This window comes from Tachyglossus aculeatus, chromosome X1 (genome assembly GCF_015852505.1).
Source record: "Tachyglossus aculeatus isolate mTacAcu1 chromosome X1, mTacAcu1.pri, whole genome shotgun sequence".
NCBI lineage: Eukaryota > Metazoa > Chordata > Mammalia > Monotremata > Tachyglossidae > Tachyglossus > Tachyglossus aculeatus.
The window spans coordinates 77,653,226-77,668,845 of NC_052101.1; the positions used below are offsets into that span (position 1 = coordinate 77,653,226).

Sequence of the window (15,620 nt, forward strand, 5' to 3'; positions counted from 1 at the left end):
GAGAGAGCAGGGGCAGAGATGTAGATCTGGGTGTCATCAGCGTAGAGATGATAGTTGAAGCCGTGGGAGCGAATGAGGTCACCAAATGAGTGAGTGTATATTGAGAACAGAAGGGGACCAAGCACTGAACCTTGGGGAACCCCCACAGTAAGAGGATGGGAGGGGGAGGAGGAGCCTGCAAAAGAGACTGAGAAAGAACGACCGGAGAGATAAGAGGAGAACCAGGAGAGGACGGAGTCTGTGAAGCCAAGGTCAGATAGCGTGTTGAGGAGAAGGGGGTGGTCCACAGTGTCAAAGGCAGCTGAGAGGTCGAGGAGGATTAGGACAGAGTATGAGCCGTTGGATTTGGCAAGCAGGAGGTCATTGGTGACCTTTGAGAGGGCAGTTTCCGTGGAATGAAGGGGACGGAAGCCAGACTGGAGGGGGTCGAGGAGAGAGTTGTTGTTGAGGAATTCTAGGCAGCGCGTGTAGACAACTCGTTCAAGGAGTTTGGAAAGGAATGGTAGGAGGGATATGGGACGATAACTAGAAGGTGAGGTGGGGTCAAGAGAGGGTTTTTTTAGGATGGGAGAGACGTGGGCATGTTTGAAGGCAGAGGGGAAGGAACCAGTGGAGAGTGAGCGGTTGAAGATGGAAGTTAAGGAGGGGAGAAGGGATGGAGCGAGAGATTTCATAAGATGAGAGGGAATGGGGTCAGAAGCACAGGTGGCCGGAGTAGCACTTGAGAGGAGGGAGGAGAGTTCCTCTGAGGATACCGCTGGGAAGGATGGGAGAGTAGCAGAGAGTGTTGAGAGCCGGGGGGTTGGAGAAAGGGGGGAAGAGACTTTGGGGAGGTCGGACCTGATGGATTTAATTTTGTTAATGAAGTAGGAGGCCAGATCGTTGGGGGTGAGGGAAGGAGGAGGGGGAGGAACCGGGGGCCTGAGAAGGGAGTTGAATGTACGGAAGAGCTGGCGGGGGTGATGGGCATGGGTGTCAATAAGGGAGGAGAAATAGTTTTGTCTGGCAGAAGAGAGGGCTGAGTTAAGGCAGAAAAGGATAAATTGAAGTGAACGAGGTAGTCAATCGAGAGCTACCACTAAAACCAGCTCCACACTCAGGATAGGGAGGAGGAACCTAGGAGGAGACTGACTTCTAAGTGACCCTCCCTGAGGGAAGGTTAATTGGAGTAGGTACCAGTAGGTATCAGGCTTTAGCCTGATATGTGGTATTGATTTGGAACAGAGCCGTCAGTTGGGGTAACGATTATGAAAAATGAAGGCGGGGTGTGGCAAGTAGTTGGAAAAGAGAACCTCTCAGCTATTTTAGAGGCAGAAGGTTAGGAGAAGGGATGAGCCATGATCCGGGCTCCATGAGCTTCCTGAAACAGCCTCTGGAGGGGAAGTGGTAGGCTAGTCCCCACTGATCCCCTTAACTTTGAGGATTGAGATAACAGGTGTATTGATATTGAAAGGAGTACAGGAATTTGGGTTTCACTAGGCAGAAAGCTAACAGGAGTCTGAGTGCTCCTTTAATGCCTACCTATGGGGGCTATTTTGGCCAGGATTTTTTTTTCCTTTATGGTATTTGTAAAGTGTTCACTGTATGTCAAGCACTGTTCTAAGTGCTGGGGTAGACACAAGTTTATCAGGTTGGAAACAGTCTCTGTCCCCCATGGGGCTCATATTCTAAGTAGGAGGGAATAAGATTTAATCCCAATTTTACAGTTGAGGAAACTGAGGCACAGAAAAGTTAAGTGACTTGCCCAAGGTCACATAGCAAGTAATTGGCAGAGCCAGGATTAGAACCCAGGTCCTCTGACTCACAGGCCCATACTTTTTCCACTAGGCTGTGCTGCTGACTTAGGACACAGAACTTCTGGAACCAGCACAAGAGCCTTGGTTATCTGTAGAGTTTGCCAGGTGGAGACTTACACATAACTTCAGTCATCTTCGGCTTAACTGTCATCCCAACATGTTTTGCTGATGGAGCAATTCAAAGTCATCTCCTACAGTATGTGTTTCTAGGGCAGAATCATTAGTATATAGGAGCTCCCATACAAGTGGTTCAAGGACTTTTCAAGATTTTTAGCTTGTTGAGTTCAGACTTTTCCAGAAATCAGAATCCTATTCAGACACTAGCTTCTAGATTCTTGTTGCTATTTTGATCATGACTGGGTAGACTAGATTTAACAAGATCAAACCAAGTACATGACAATGTTTTGCTCCACAGTCGATAAAGAATCAGACAAGCACCCTTCAATTCTGAAAGGCCAGTGGTATTATAATGAAGAACTCTGGGTAGGATCTTTCTACCAATGGATCTCACTTCATGGGGGCAGGAAGAGGGAGGGCACTGTCGCAGATAGTCACTTATGGTCCCTTGGGAAAATTAAGCACATGCACAGCAACACTCCAGAAATGAACCCTGGGCCACTGCTGGCAAAACCCAGGCTCACCTCTAGTTCAGTGAAACTTCCAACTGCTATGTCATTTAGGTCTCCGTCATTAAAGGCAGAGTTTTAAGGCAGAGCTTTACTAGACTAGAGGTTATCTATAAAGATTACAGTGTTTCCATAAAATCTCAATTACGTTTGTGAATTATACAAGGATGATGCAACAGGAAAACAAGTGATGTGTTGCATGTGTCAATCTTTGTTACAATATCATGGCATGCCATGGAAACTTTGCTTATTCTACCATATCAAGGCTAAATTTGCATTGCATGGACTCTCTTGGGGCAGGAACAAAGGAGATGATATATCCGAAGATTTTTGAGACAAACAGACAATGGATACCAGTGAAAGGGTTAGATCAATCCACTACTTCAGCTTTATCTACTTACTGAAATAGCAGGAGATGCCTGGATGGCTACATTTGTGAAACCAAGTCATGTTAGCATTATTTTCAAATTGCTGACAAGATGATTACCCTAATCTTCACAAAATGGCAGGCCAAAGCTTGCCAGATAGACACCAACGCCTGTCTCATTTATTGGCCTTACTTGCTGATCCCAAGCCAAGTGGCTCAGTGGATTCCGGGCCCAGCTCAGCTTGGTGCCACTCAAAGTACATGTGAACCGTTTCACTGGTCATGAATGGTGCCAAATTCACAACACTGTGGAGACATGCATAATTTGTGATTTCTTTGTATGATTAAGACTTGACTGAAAAGAGTTTACCTTTTGTGCCTGAGGGAGCTGAAAAATAAAGAACACAAAAAGAAAAAGCCATCATTACATGATCAGTTCATTTTAAATGTGAAAGCTAACTTGCCAAAATGTCCAAATTTCAAAACAAAATAAAAAGTGAGGAAAAAAACCTAAATTTAACTTTAGAAATAAAACCAAAGGGCCAATTCAACTTCTATACTGAACCAATAGGTGGTAACAACCACTAGAAATCTCTGATTCAGATGGCGCTTTTGTTAGGTATCACGGAGCAACATGCAGTTTGCCAGTATACCACAGTGCTAGGAGAGGAGCTATTTTTTTTTTTTTTCCGGGAGATATGGTATCACGTATTCATTGTGACGTTCCATCTTCCTGAACACAAATATAATTCAGTTAGAAGAAATAATTGTTTTCTTGTTTTGCAATTCATTAAGCCTTAAGCTTTACTAGCTCTTTTGTTTTAAATAAACAACAAGCTGGGTCAAGAATATTTAATTATAAACTGAAGTTCAAAGGATAACCAGCCATTAGACAGTCACTAAAGTGGACTTGAATGCCCGTGATATGTAACAGGAAGTGGAAAGATATAGACCACATACATGTAGAGCTTAGGCATGTTCCTGTGTGTGTAGACACACACACGCCTAAGATATGCACACAAGTGAAGAAATATTCATATTCAGGTTGGGGTTTTGAAGAAACAAAAGCAGACAAAGATAAAATGACACTAACATTCTCTCTTTCTCTCTCTCCCTCCCCCCAAAAAACAAAACAACAAAATCCCAAGATTCTCAGGGTGGAAGCAGCAGCACCAGATAAGAATGGAAACTACCGCTGCTCTGCTCCTACAATTACTGATTACTGATATACTGGAATTCCCACTGCTCTTGTGCAACACTGGCTTTTTGGAAGCTGGTTCTGATGCTGCCCAGAATTCAGCTGCCAATGGCTCTTCTCAGGATGGAGGAGCAGTGGTGTTTCTGGAATCAGAGGGGAATCTAAGGAGGAGATGGTCTGAGGGAGCATCCCTTCTTCCTCTGTGCCTCACTGCTGCCATTGTTCTGACCTGTTCTTAGGTCAGAGTGGTGGCAGGGTTTGTGCTTGCAGAAGGGAAGAGGGGTGCAGAAAGAATCCCCGAGGCTGATGTTAGAGAGCTTCTTCTCTCACTGCATTCTGTTGCCATTGCTTGCTCTCTGGCTAGGGCAGCAATTACATTTGTGGTCATGGAGTACTGGGCCAGTGGCAGGAGATGTTGGGAGAAGGAGACAACTCAGACGGGGGGCAAAAGAGGCTGAGAAATCCCATCCCCTCTGTAGAAGACTCGGGAGGAGAGGCAGAGCACCTATGGGCTATAGGTGGAGCTAGCATTATATAATTCAACAGGAATGGGGTTGCATACATGTATTTTTTAGAGGAGAAAAGTTCACTTCACCTAACGTGGAACTGCCAAGAGTCACCTGAAATCACTAGGTGTGTGACATCAACTGTTTTCTGACCCCGAACAACAGGGGTACAAGCACATTCAGCCCTTTCTTCACAGCTGTTCACACTTCCCAGGAAACCCTATCAGGTCTTTGCTTTTTTCAATGTAAGTTAATTTAAGACAAAGCATAGGGGAAAGTAGGGCCAGTAAAAAATTGTACTGGAGAATAAGAAAGCGCTTTTTAAGAACTGGTGTTGTAATAAAATATTATATATCCTTTAGCCCAATAAAAAGGAAAACAAGAAAACTACATTTAAAGAGCATTGCAGTATGATAGATGTGTGTTCCCACAAGAGTTTGTTTTACATGACAGCTTATATAGCACAAATACAAAGGTTGCCATGGGAATTATGGCTGTTTGATGAATTAAAACATAAATATCAGAGTTAAATGTTCATTAACAGCCAGACCACAAGTTAGAACTGCTTCGGGCCTTTCTGAAAGTGTATCTTCTTTTTTCCTCCTATAGTTCTCCAATGTAGGCATACGAGCAGGAAGCTCGATATGAAAATGACAGGCTGCACATTTGTGTTGATGTCTTCATACTCTATGAATGCCCTTGAGCTTTCCTCATACCAAAGATTTTCTAAATAAATCATTCGTGGAAATAAAGAGTGCTCTCCCTATGAGTACTTTGAACCAGTATAAATGATAGCACTGCATCCTACTTCTAAAATTCTGTAATCTCTCAGCACTTTATGATCATGTTGTGAATTCCTTAAAAGTAATCTGTTGCTAAGACAATATCACTGTCCTAACATTTAAACTGGAAAAAACTGAGAACCCAAACATATAACAATTTGCAGAGCATCACATAGCTAGTTCCCAGCAGAGTTAAACTGTGAAGTCACACTTTCTGAGTGTAACTTTCTGAGCTTTGCAGACCACTCTCGGAAACCCAAATGACAACTGTACATTATAATTGTTTTTGACCCTGCCACCACAGGATATCCCAATCCTTTGGTGGGGCCAGAGCCCATGTTAATCCAGACACGAGCATGAAACAAACCAAGAACACCTTATTCCTCAAGTCACTACTCCTCTTGGAAACCTGATTTTGGGGAAAGAGTTCTTCAACAAGGGGTCAGTCTTGCTGATTTAGAACACACATTTAATACAATTTAAGACAATGATAGTTGTACCAATAATTAGGATGAATTAGTCTGAAGTTACCTTTGGACACCTTCATGTGACTGTGCCTCAATTATGAATACCTTCCCAAATTCAGCATGGCACTCTGGACTGACAGTGGGTCCAAAGAAAACTGAAGTTATGTACTAGCCTACATCCATGAAACCTTACATATAACTAAATAGTTTCATGGGCAACAAAGAACTTAAATCTGTTACTCAATTTGGTTACCTACACAGTTTGATATAAAACAGTGACAAAGGGGCAGAGAGTACAAACAAAAAGGCCAACAAGGCAGACTGTTATTTGGAGTGTGGCAACAAAGAGGCATCAAATTTGGCACCCTCACTTCATTGTGGTGACATCAAGTTCCAATCAATCAATCAATCAATCGTATTGAGTGCTTACTGTGTGCAGAGCACTGTACTAAGCGCTTGGGAAGTACAAGTTGGCAACATATAGAGAGAGTCCCTACCCAACAGTGGGCTCACAGTCTAAAGGGGGAGACAGAGAACAAAACCAAACATACTAACAAAATAAAATAAATAGAATAGATAGGTACAAGTAAAATAAATGAATAAATAGGGTAATAAATATGCACAAACATATATACATATATACAGGTGCTATGGGGAAGGGAAGGAGGTAAGATGCGGGGGATGGAAAACTTAAAAGGCTTTAGTGGTGTCCAAATTTTTTTTTTGTAGACCTGGCCCTCCACAGAAGATACCTCCAATTTCATGAACAGTTTCACCAGCCTCATCTGAGAACTAATAATAATAATAATAATGGTATTTGTTAAGTGCTTACTATGTGCCAAGCACTTTTTAAAGCACTGGGGTAGGTCCCACATGGTGCTCACAGTCTTAATCCCCAATTTACTGATGAGGAAACTGAAGCACAGAGAAGTTAAGTGGCTTGCCCAAGGTCACACAGCAGACAAGGAGCCAGAATTAGAACCCACATCCTCTGACTCCCAAGCCTGTGCCCTTTCTACTAAGCAATGCTGCTTCTCAATGTGAAGTTATACTCAACATTACTATTCTCAACGTTGAGCTATACTTAAGGTGAAACAGCAGGGCAAGACTACCAAAATATGGTCCTGGTATGCAGCCAGCTCACCAGCATTGAAACAATATTCACAGAATCACAGTTTCTCTGGGAAGGAAATGTGAGAAGAATGGAGAACAGGGTCCCCAAGCAGGGGTGCTGTTTGGTGAGCTGAAAGAGAGCCCAGGCAAACCCAGAGGGAAGAATAAACAATTTGAAGACCTCCTTTACCACAGACTCAAACAATGCAACATAGTAGTGGCCAGCACAGCAGAAAGACCAGCCTGGCAGGCGGCAATCAGAAGCAAAGGTTTCATCCAGCGCTTAGAACACTGCTTGGCACATAGTAAGTGCTTAACAAATGCCATTATTATTATTATTATTATAAAGATCAGGATATCAAGAGGGAGGGTTTAAGAGAGACAGGCCCTGTACAGGGCAAACACATGAGCATAGCATGGATTTGCCTTTACATGCAAACAATGTAGAAGGGAGAGTTGGTCATGCATCAGTCTTTTCAAACACATTTGTGCGCATGAATAGGATCTCACTATCAGTAGAGTCATCTTCAAAAACAAAGGACAGTACGCATGATACACGGGAATGCACAAAGACAGAAAAAGAAGCTTTTGGAGTTAATATATTATATTTAAAAACAGATTGAGGAATTGAACATTTGAAAGACACTTAATGAGGGAAGATGCAAATGCAAAATTGAGTGAAATTATGAGAAAAATTTGATGTACACAATTTAATTCAGTTGTTTTTTTCTGGCCCTCTGCTTCAGGCCTCACAAGCAATGGATACTTCTCCAAATATTGTTGATGTTTGTTTATGTCCATATTCTTGCATTTACAAAATTATATATTTTATTAATTCAAATTTATATGAATATATATAGGTGAAATCATATATATATATATATATATATGAGAAATTATTTTTAATGGTCTACCTTCTACTTTGACTGTGAGCCCCTTGTGGGTCAGGGACTAGGTCCAACCTAATTAACTTTTACCTATTCCAACGCTTAACAAATATCATAAAAAGTATCCTGAGGAATTGAGGTTACTATTGAATTGAGTTTTAACTGATCATGCAATATCACTTCCTAAATTTTACTCTTTTTTTGCAGGTGGGGGAGGGAGTTAAATAAACTTGAGAAGAACAGAAAGAAATAACTATAAGTATGGAACTGGATTTGCTATTCTATCAGAGAATTTTAATCAGTCCTCAAGACAGCTATCTTGTAATTTAAAAAGCATCTTGCTTTAAAGTTATCTTTAGATACATACTAAAGCTACTATCATCAGAATCTGTAATAAGAGTGCCTCTCCAAATAATAATGATGACATTTGTTAAGTGCTTACTATGTGCAGAGCACTGTTCTAAGCGCTGGGGGGGAATACAAGGTGATCAAGTTGTCCCACGTGGGGCTCACAGTCTTAATCCCCATTTTCCAGATGAGGGAACTGAGGCTCAGAGAAGTGAAGTGACTTGCCCAAGGTCACACAGCAGACATGTGGCGGAGCCGGTATTCGAACCCATGACCTCTGACTCCAAAGCCCGGGCTCTTTCCACTGAGCCATGCTGCTTCTCAGTCAACTTCCAAATAAGTTGACTGTTCCAGTACTCTATCCATTTTCATTTACAACCTGTAAGTTTGGGATCAAAGTGTTTCATTAAGTCATCATCTTTGTGGTTTACCTATAAATCATCTCCTTGATAATGGTTTCAACCTCCACAGTAACAGCATGGCACTGGTATGCCTGTCAGAGTACTGAGCCAAATACCATTTGCAGATTATTTTTAAATTGAAGATTATTTCCTGATTGTTCTTTTGACAGCATGCAGGCGACAAATTACTCTCAAAACTAGTAGTAGTTCCCACCTCTGTGTAAATCTAGTAGACACTGCTTATGCCTGGGCTTTGTTTGAATGTAGTCAAAGATACACTCTTACGCTACAGAAAACATCAAAAGATGAAAAGAGGTTTTCCCTGTAAACTCCCAGGCCCTCCTTGGACCCTCAAGATTCCTGAGGTGGGGGACCAGCTAATCGCTGAATATGGGGTTTGAATGGGAGAGGAGAGTTTATGATAATGCCAAGGTTCTGGGTTTGTGAGACAGGATGGATTGTGGTGCTGTCTACAGTGTTGGGAAAAACAGTGGGTAGAGAGGGTTTGGATGGGAAGATTAGGAGTTCCGATTTGGACATGTTTACTTTGGGGTGTCAGTGGGACATCTACGTAGTGATGCCCTGAAGGCAGGAGGAAATGCAAGACTGCATTGTATTGTACGCTCCCAAGTGCGTACAATAGTACAGTACAGCGCTCTGTGTACAGTAAGCACTCAATAAATAATAATCAGAGAAACTGATTGATGCTAAATTCCCATACCGCCAAAGTCACTTTGCGACATCATGACTGCTTGCTGTTGAATGATCAGAACTGTTGGTTTTAATTCTAACAATTTGCTAAAATGTTTCATAATTTACATGTGTTGTCTAATTATGTTGCCAACTTGTACTTCCCAAGTGCTTAGTACAGTGCTCTGCACACAGTAAGCGCTCAATAAATACAATTGAATGAATGAATTCCTCTGAGCCTGTGAGCTTGGAGAACAATGTTTGCAATCAGAGAGAGAAATACTGTTGCTCTGAAAACTGATGTTGTCTGGAGATTGGAGAGAGATCAATCAATCAAGAAGATTTACTGGGCACTAAGTGCAGAGAATTGTAACAATAATAAGAAGTGTGGTATATGTTAAGCACTTACTATGTTCCAAGCACTGTAGTAAGTGCTGGGGTAGATACGTGGCTCAATGGAAAGAGCACAGGCTTTGGAGACAGAGGTCATGGGTTTGAATCCCAGCTCCCCCACATGTCTGCTGTGTCACACTGGGCAAGTCACTTAACTTCTCTGAGACTCAGTTACCTCATCTGTAAAATGGGGACTAAGACTGTGAGCCCCCCGTGGGACAACTTGATCACCTTGTAACTTCCCCAGAGCTTAGAACAGTGCTTTGCACATAGTAAGTGCTTAATAAATGCCATTATTATCATTATTATTATTATTATACAAGTCAATTAGGTCAGACACAGTACCCGTATCACATGGAGGCTCACAGTCTAAGGAGGAAGGAGAACAGGTATTTAATCTCCATTTTATAGATGACAAAATGGAGACACAGAAAAGTTAAGTGACTTGCCCAAGCTCACATGGCAGTCAAGTGGCAGAGCCAGGATTAGAAGCAGGTTCTCTGTCTCCTAGGCCAATGTCCCTTCTGGCCACGCTGCTTCTGTATCACACACTTGGGAGAGTACAGTAGACGTAAAAGACAGGATCCTTGCCCTCAGGAGTCTACATTCTAATGAAAGAGTTAGAAAAAAAAATTAACAGCTAGAAGGCAGAAGAGACTGGAGAGGTGGATAAATAAACCCAGTGGAAACGACGCAGACCTGGGCATCAGAGAAACTGTGTTCTAGTCCCAGTTGTGCCACTTATCTTCTGTGTGACCTTGGGCAAGTCATTTAACTTCTCTGTGCCTCAGTTACATCATTTGTGAAATGCCGATTAAGACTGCATGCTCTATGTGGGACAGGGACTATGTCCAACCCAATTATCTTTTACCTACACCGGTGCTTAGTAGAGTGCCTGCCACACAGTGCCTGGCATGTAGTAAGTGCTTAACAAATACCATAAAAAATAATAAAAAATAAGTGCTTAAATTGACTACGTAATGCAATACATACAGAAGGGGTATGGGTGGCTGTGATTAAGTGCACAAGTGTTAAGGTGGTAGTTGGAAGGTTATGACCCTGGGAGAAGACAATAAACTGTGGAAGAGATGGGACAGAAGTAGGGATTTGAAGATGGGGAGAGCTGTGGTCTGGTGGATCTGAGATGGAGGAAGAATTCCAAGCAGGAGGAAGGAGAGCATGAGCAAGGGGTCAGAGGTGGGAGAGTCCAATGGCTCTAATAAGGAAATCTGAGGAGAGGCATGCACTACCTTGAATAATAATGATGGCATTTGTTAAGTGCTTACTGTATGCCGGCACAATCAATCCTGATCCTGAATCAATCCTGATCCATGGGCTCTGAATTATTATGTGAAGGAAAAGGATCAGCCTGCTTTGCATCAAAGGAAAGAGTCTGCCTGATATGGGAAGTGCTCTGCACACAGTAAGTGCTCAATAACTATGATTGAATGAATGAATATGGGAATCATTTAGAGCAACTCCCAAAGTAAAGGAGCACACAGAGGAAAAACAAGGAAAACCAAAACACTTCTAAAGAAATCAAAAGGTATCGTCCAAAAAGAAAAGAAACACAAAGAAAAACAAAGAGAAATGAAAATATAATCAAGAATCTGCAGAAAAGCCATTATTTCAGTCACCAGATGTTTTCAAGGGGATATCTGCTGGGATCTGCCAAACCGTAGAACCACAAAGAAGTCTAGAAGTCTGGGAACATAGTTCTGGAGTTTTGAAAGGCCCATTCCAGATTCAGCCTATGAAGACCAACGCAAAAACAGCTCATGGGCTGTAAAATCTTTCATATTAATGGGGGTACCCCACAACCATAAATCTGCATTCTAAAATTTTATGAATTCTTTGAAAAAGAGAAAATTATAAACTTAGAGCTGCCTTATGGGGAGAAGGCTGTTTGGTAGATCGAACAAATGTGTTTTCAGTTTTGCTCTGCAGTATCTAATGTATTAGTTAGCCTTATACATTAAATCTTGAAAAATTTCCAGTTACAAAATTCAAAGTAATTTTTGAAGTATACACAAAAATGGCCATAAGAAACCACACAACTTTGTCATGTTTTCCAACAACTTTAAATTGCTACACTAAATTTTTATGGCTAAATTGTAAATGTTTCAAAACAGGGCTTCTGAGTGCAAAGGCTTCCATGCTGATAGTTAATTATAGTGAAAAGTGTGTTCCACAGGACAATAAGATTGTCCACTATTTTGCTAGAACAGAGGTCACAGTCAGAGTAGCAGACTATAGGCAGTTTGGAAAATTGCACCACAATCATTAGGGTAATTAGATTCATCACTATTAGAGAACTCATATATTCACGTACTTTACTGTTCCAGGAACATGCAGCCTACTGTGCAATAACCACAGAAGAGAACAGGTTCCTATTTTCTTTTGCAGGCCGGCCTGTTTCTAGGATTCGAGACAAAGTATTTGTTCCACTCAGACTTGTCACCAAGTTTTATAGATTTCAAGAGAACCTCAATCAAGGTCTTCAAAGCAAGTGGCATTATTTAACAATTCTCAAAGACAAAAGAGACACAATTGTTCCATGTAATTTCATTCTTTTAAGGCTGTTGAGAAATATCCCAACACCCAGATCTACAAGATCGGCTAACTGTATCAAGAAGAGAAATGACTTAACTAAAATACTGTTTAATAGGGATACATAGCAATAGCCAAGAGGTCTTGACTACATTACGAAAAGCTAACCTTACCCCTAAAAGTGCTTGGGCTTTCCTGGAAGCCCAGAAGGAGACCCTGACTACATATTCCTTACTCTAAGTCCCTGTTTGCATCAAGATTCATGCACTGCTAGGCACTTAGTAAGTGCTCAATAAACACTACTGATAACTGATGATGTGAATTAGTTGTCTGTGTATGAGGAATCTTTGTTTTCCTGATAACCTGTCAGCTTCATTAAGGTGAGTATTCATAAGCTTATGATATAAAGTTCAGTATTAGAGCCATTTTCAGCTTCTAGGAAGATGCAGTGTTGTCTTTGGAGTAGGTTTCATTTCAAAGTGTGGGCAGAAGTGAAAAAAAATTTTCAAGGACACTGCTATATTGCTATATTACAGTGAACGGGTTGGCGACCAACTGTACCAAATGGACCACAGTACCAGTCTATTTGTATGACCTCTAATTTTAAAGAAAGTGGAAAAGTAACATAAATAATAAAAATAGGAAAAAAGATCAGCTAAAAAAAATAGATCATTTAGCAGTTTCCTTGAACCTATATTCCTCAACTGCCTCAGTGATATCTGAGCTGAAAATTTTCTTCTTGACCTTTAAGCATAAAATAGTCAGGTCGATGGTCAGTTCAGTAAAATTCATTTTTAATATTTTTATACATTTGACCTTTGAAAAATGACATAAAGCACATGCGGTATAAAATTTGATGTATGGTCCCTTGGCTAGAGCTTTCTCAATGTAGCAATATAACCACAACTGCATCTGACTAACGGTCAGTTGAAAAAATTCACAAAGATCACCTGCTTCCTAATGATCCTCACACATTAACCATCTAACAATAGCTGAATTTTTGACTGACATAATAGAGCTCACAGAAATTAGAGATTGGATTGGACTGGTTCAGTCAGGATGCTTTTTTATGGGAGGGGAAACCCTTGTAACTGCTCTCAATTGGCCCGGAAATCCACCTGGTTTACAGATGCTGACTGGGATTTCTCACAGGTCTGGGTTCTCAACCTGCCACCACCCTACCTTGGGAGGGCCTGAAGGATCCCAGGGTAGCAGCAGTTGTGGGAGGATGTCGGAGGTGTGTGGAGGTTGGTAAGGCCCCACATGCTTCTGAAGGTGGATTCAGGGGTGATCTGGGAGTGGGGGGCTAGAAGTATGGTTTTCCAGAAACATTGATCTTGTCTGCGCAGTAATCTTCACTACCATTGGATTAGGGCCTGATCTCAGACTTGTCCTGCATAGACTTGGATGAAAAATGACTTTGATAAAACTACCAGTCAGCCGGTCATTAGTATTTACTGTGCATTAACTATATAGGGTACCGTACTAGGCACTTGAGGGAGTATGACTGAGGAAGAAACACCATCCGTGCTCCCAAGGAGTTTAAAATCTAAGGAGGGAGACACATATTGCACACACAGAATGGGAACAAGGAACGAGGGGAAAAGCATAGTTACAGCCGGTAGCAACAGAAGAGAGCAAAAGATAAATAAGTGAGCTGAATAAACAAGGGTGGCTGATGGGATGGCATGACCAAGGAGATAGGGATCATTTAGGGAAAACTTTTTGAAGATATCTATCTCTTTAGAAACAAACATTGATCAGGATGAGTAAAGCTGAAGTATGAACTGGTGTGGAGAGAGACAGGAGGCAGGGAGCTCAGCAGGAAGGCTGATGCAGTAGTCAAGTTGATGCAGTCATGAATGAGAGCCATGATTTGAGGATAATGCCTAGGTTACAGGCTTTCAAGACAAGGAGGATGGTGGTTCTGTCTACAGTGATGGGAAAATCATGGGGAGGACAGGGTTTGGTTGGTAATTAAGAAGTTCTGTTTCGGCTATGTTAAACGAGGTGACGGTGAGGTTGGGGGGCACACCCAAGTAGAGATGTTTTGAAGGCAGCAAGAAATGTGAGGCAGTAGAGAGGGAATGAGTTCAGGACTGGAGATGTAGATTTAGGAATCCTATAGAGATGGTAGTTGAAGCCATGGGAGCGAATGAGTTCTCCAATGGAGTGGGTGTAGATGAAGAATAGAAGGAGATCCAGAACTGAGCCTTGAGGAATTCTCTCAGTTACTTATCAACATCAATGGGATAAAAGGAACTTAATATCAGCAGGTCTTTTTACCTTCTAGGCTCTGTTCTCAAAGAGAAAAGAAGTCAAATTGTACGCATTTGCTTTTAAATTCTAATCCTTGATTACACGTTTCTAGGAGCTAGCTAAGGTGTAACATTCACACATCAATGATAGAAGAATCAAAGCCAAAAGCAGTGGGCCAAAAAATGATGTGACTTTTTGATACAGTAAAGACAAAAACAACGCAAGAGAAGTTATACTAGACAAATTGCTCTAAACAAAGCTTGCACATCTCTTTCATCTAGAGCATGTATAGCAGGAGCCATCAGACAAAACTAAGAACTCATTAATTCCTGGTATAATCAGCTCTTTCCAGAAAGAGTAGAAGAAATCTAAATGATTTTGAAATTTATTATAGAAAACAATATCCTAGACTTGTTTGCCTCTTTTGAAGAGAGAAAGGGTACCACAAATTCTCCCATGGGCATTCGTCAGCTAATATTTCAAAAATCTTTCCATGTCCTTTAAGAATGTTACACATGAATTATTTTGCTATGCTTTTTATCATTTTGGGGTAGTTTTATTTTGCCAAAATGAGTTCAAAATGTATCCAAGATTTTCCACATTTATTATTCATCTTTCAATCTGTATTGGACTGACTCACAGTTCTTACCACTATGGTATAAACACAGGCTCTTGTTTTTATGTTTTTGCAGCCCTGCCTTCTCAAAAGCACGATTTTGAGGTTAATGCCCCATGTGTGGATATCCAGTCTGTTCAAAAGGTAAGGGCCTTCCTGTGCTTCTCAAGGCAATCAAACACCCATTGGGACTGTATGAAGAAGGAGAGAGGGCTGAGTGTTCACTGAACCTGGTGCTTTAGCTAGTGGTCGACAACTTTAAGGCTTCATCTTAGGCTGATATGTATAAACCATGGGTAATAAGAGGAAGTTTAACAGGGAAACTGTGCTGTCATTGAATTAAAGCTAGTCAAATAATTTGTTTGTTGTTGATCCTGTTTATTACTGACTTCAGTTCGGCATTACAAATTAGAAGAAAAGGCAGTGAAGTGGTTTTTTTTTTTTTAAATGGTATTTTTTAAGCACTTACTCTGTGTAAGGCACAGTACTAAACTCTGGGGTAGGTATAAGCTAATCAGGTTGGACATGGTCTATGTCCAACCTGGGGCTCACAATAACTGAGGAACAGATAAGTTAAGTGACTTTCCCAAGATCACACAGCAGATAGGCCTAAATTGGGAT

General features: G+C 41.3%; 1 protein-coding gene across 1 annotated transcript in view; it reads right to left on the reverse strand.

Annotated features, from left to right (window-relative positions):
- The window catches only part of CACNA2D3 (calcium voltage-gated channel auxiliary subunit alpha2delta 3), a 1,043,639-nt gene that overhangs the window by 288,271 nt on the left and 739,748 nt on the right, over nucleotides 1–15,620 (reverse strand). The window contains exon 14 of the mRNA XM_038772667.1: nucleotides 3,160–3,177. Coding sequence (XP_038628595.1) covers nucleotides 3,160–3,177 — 18 coding nt within the window. The remainder of the gene's footprint in view (nucleotides 1–3,159; nucleotides 3,178–15,620) is intronic.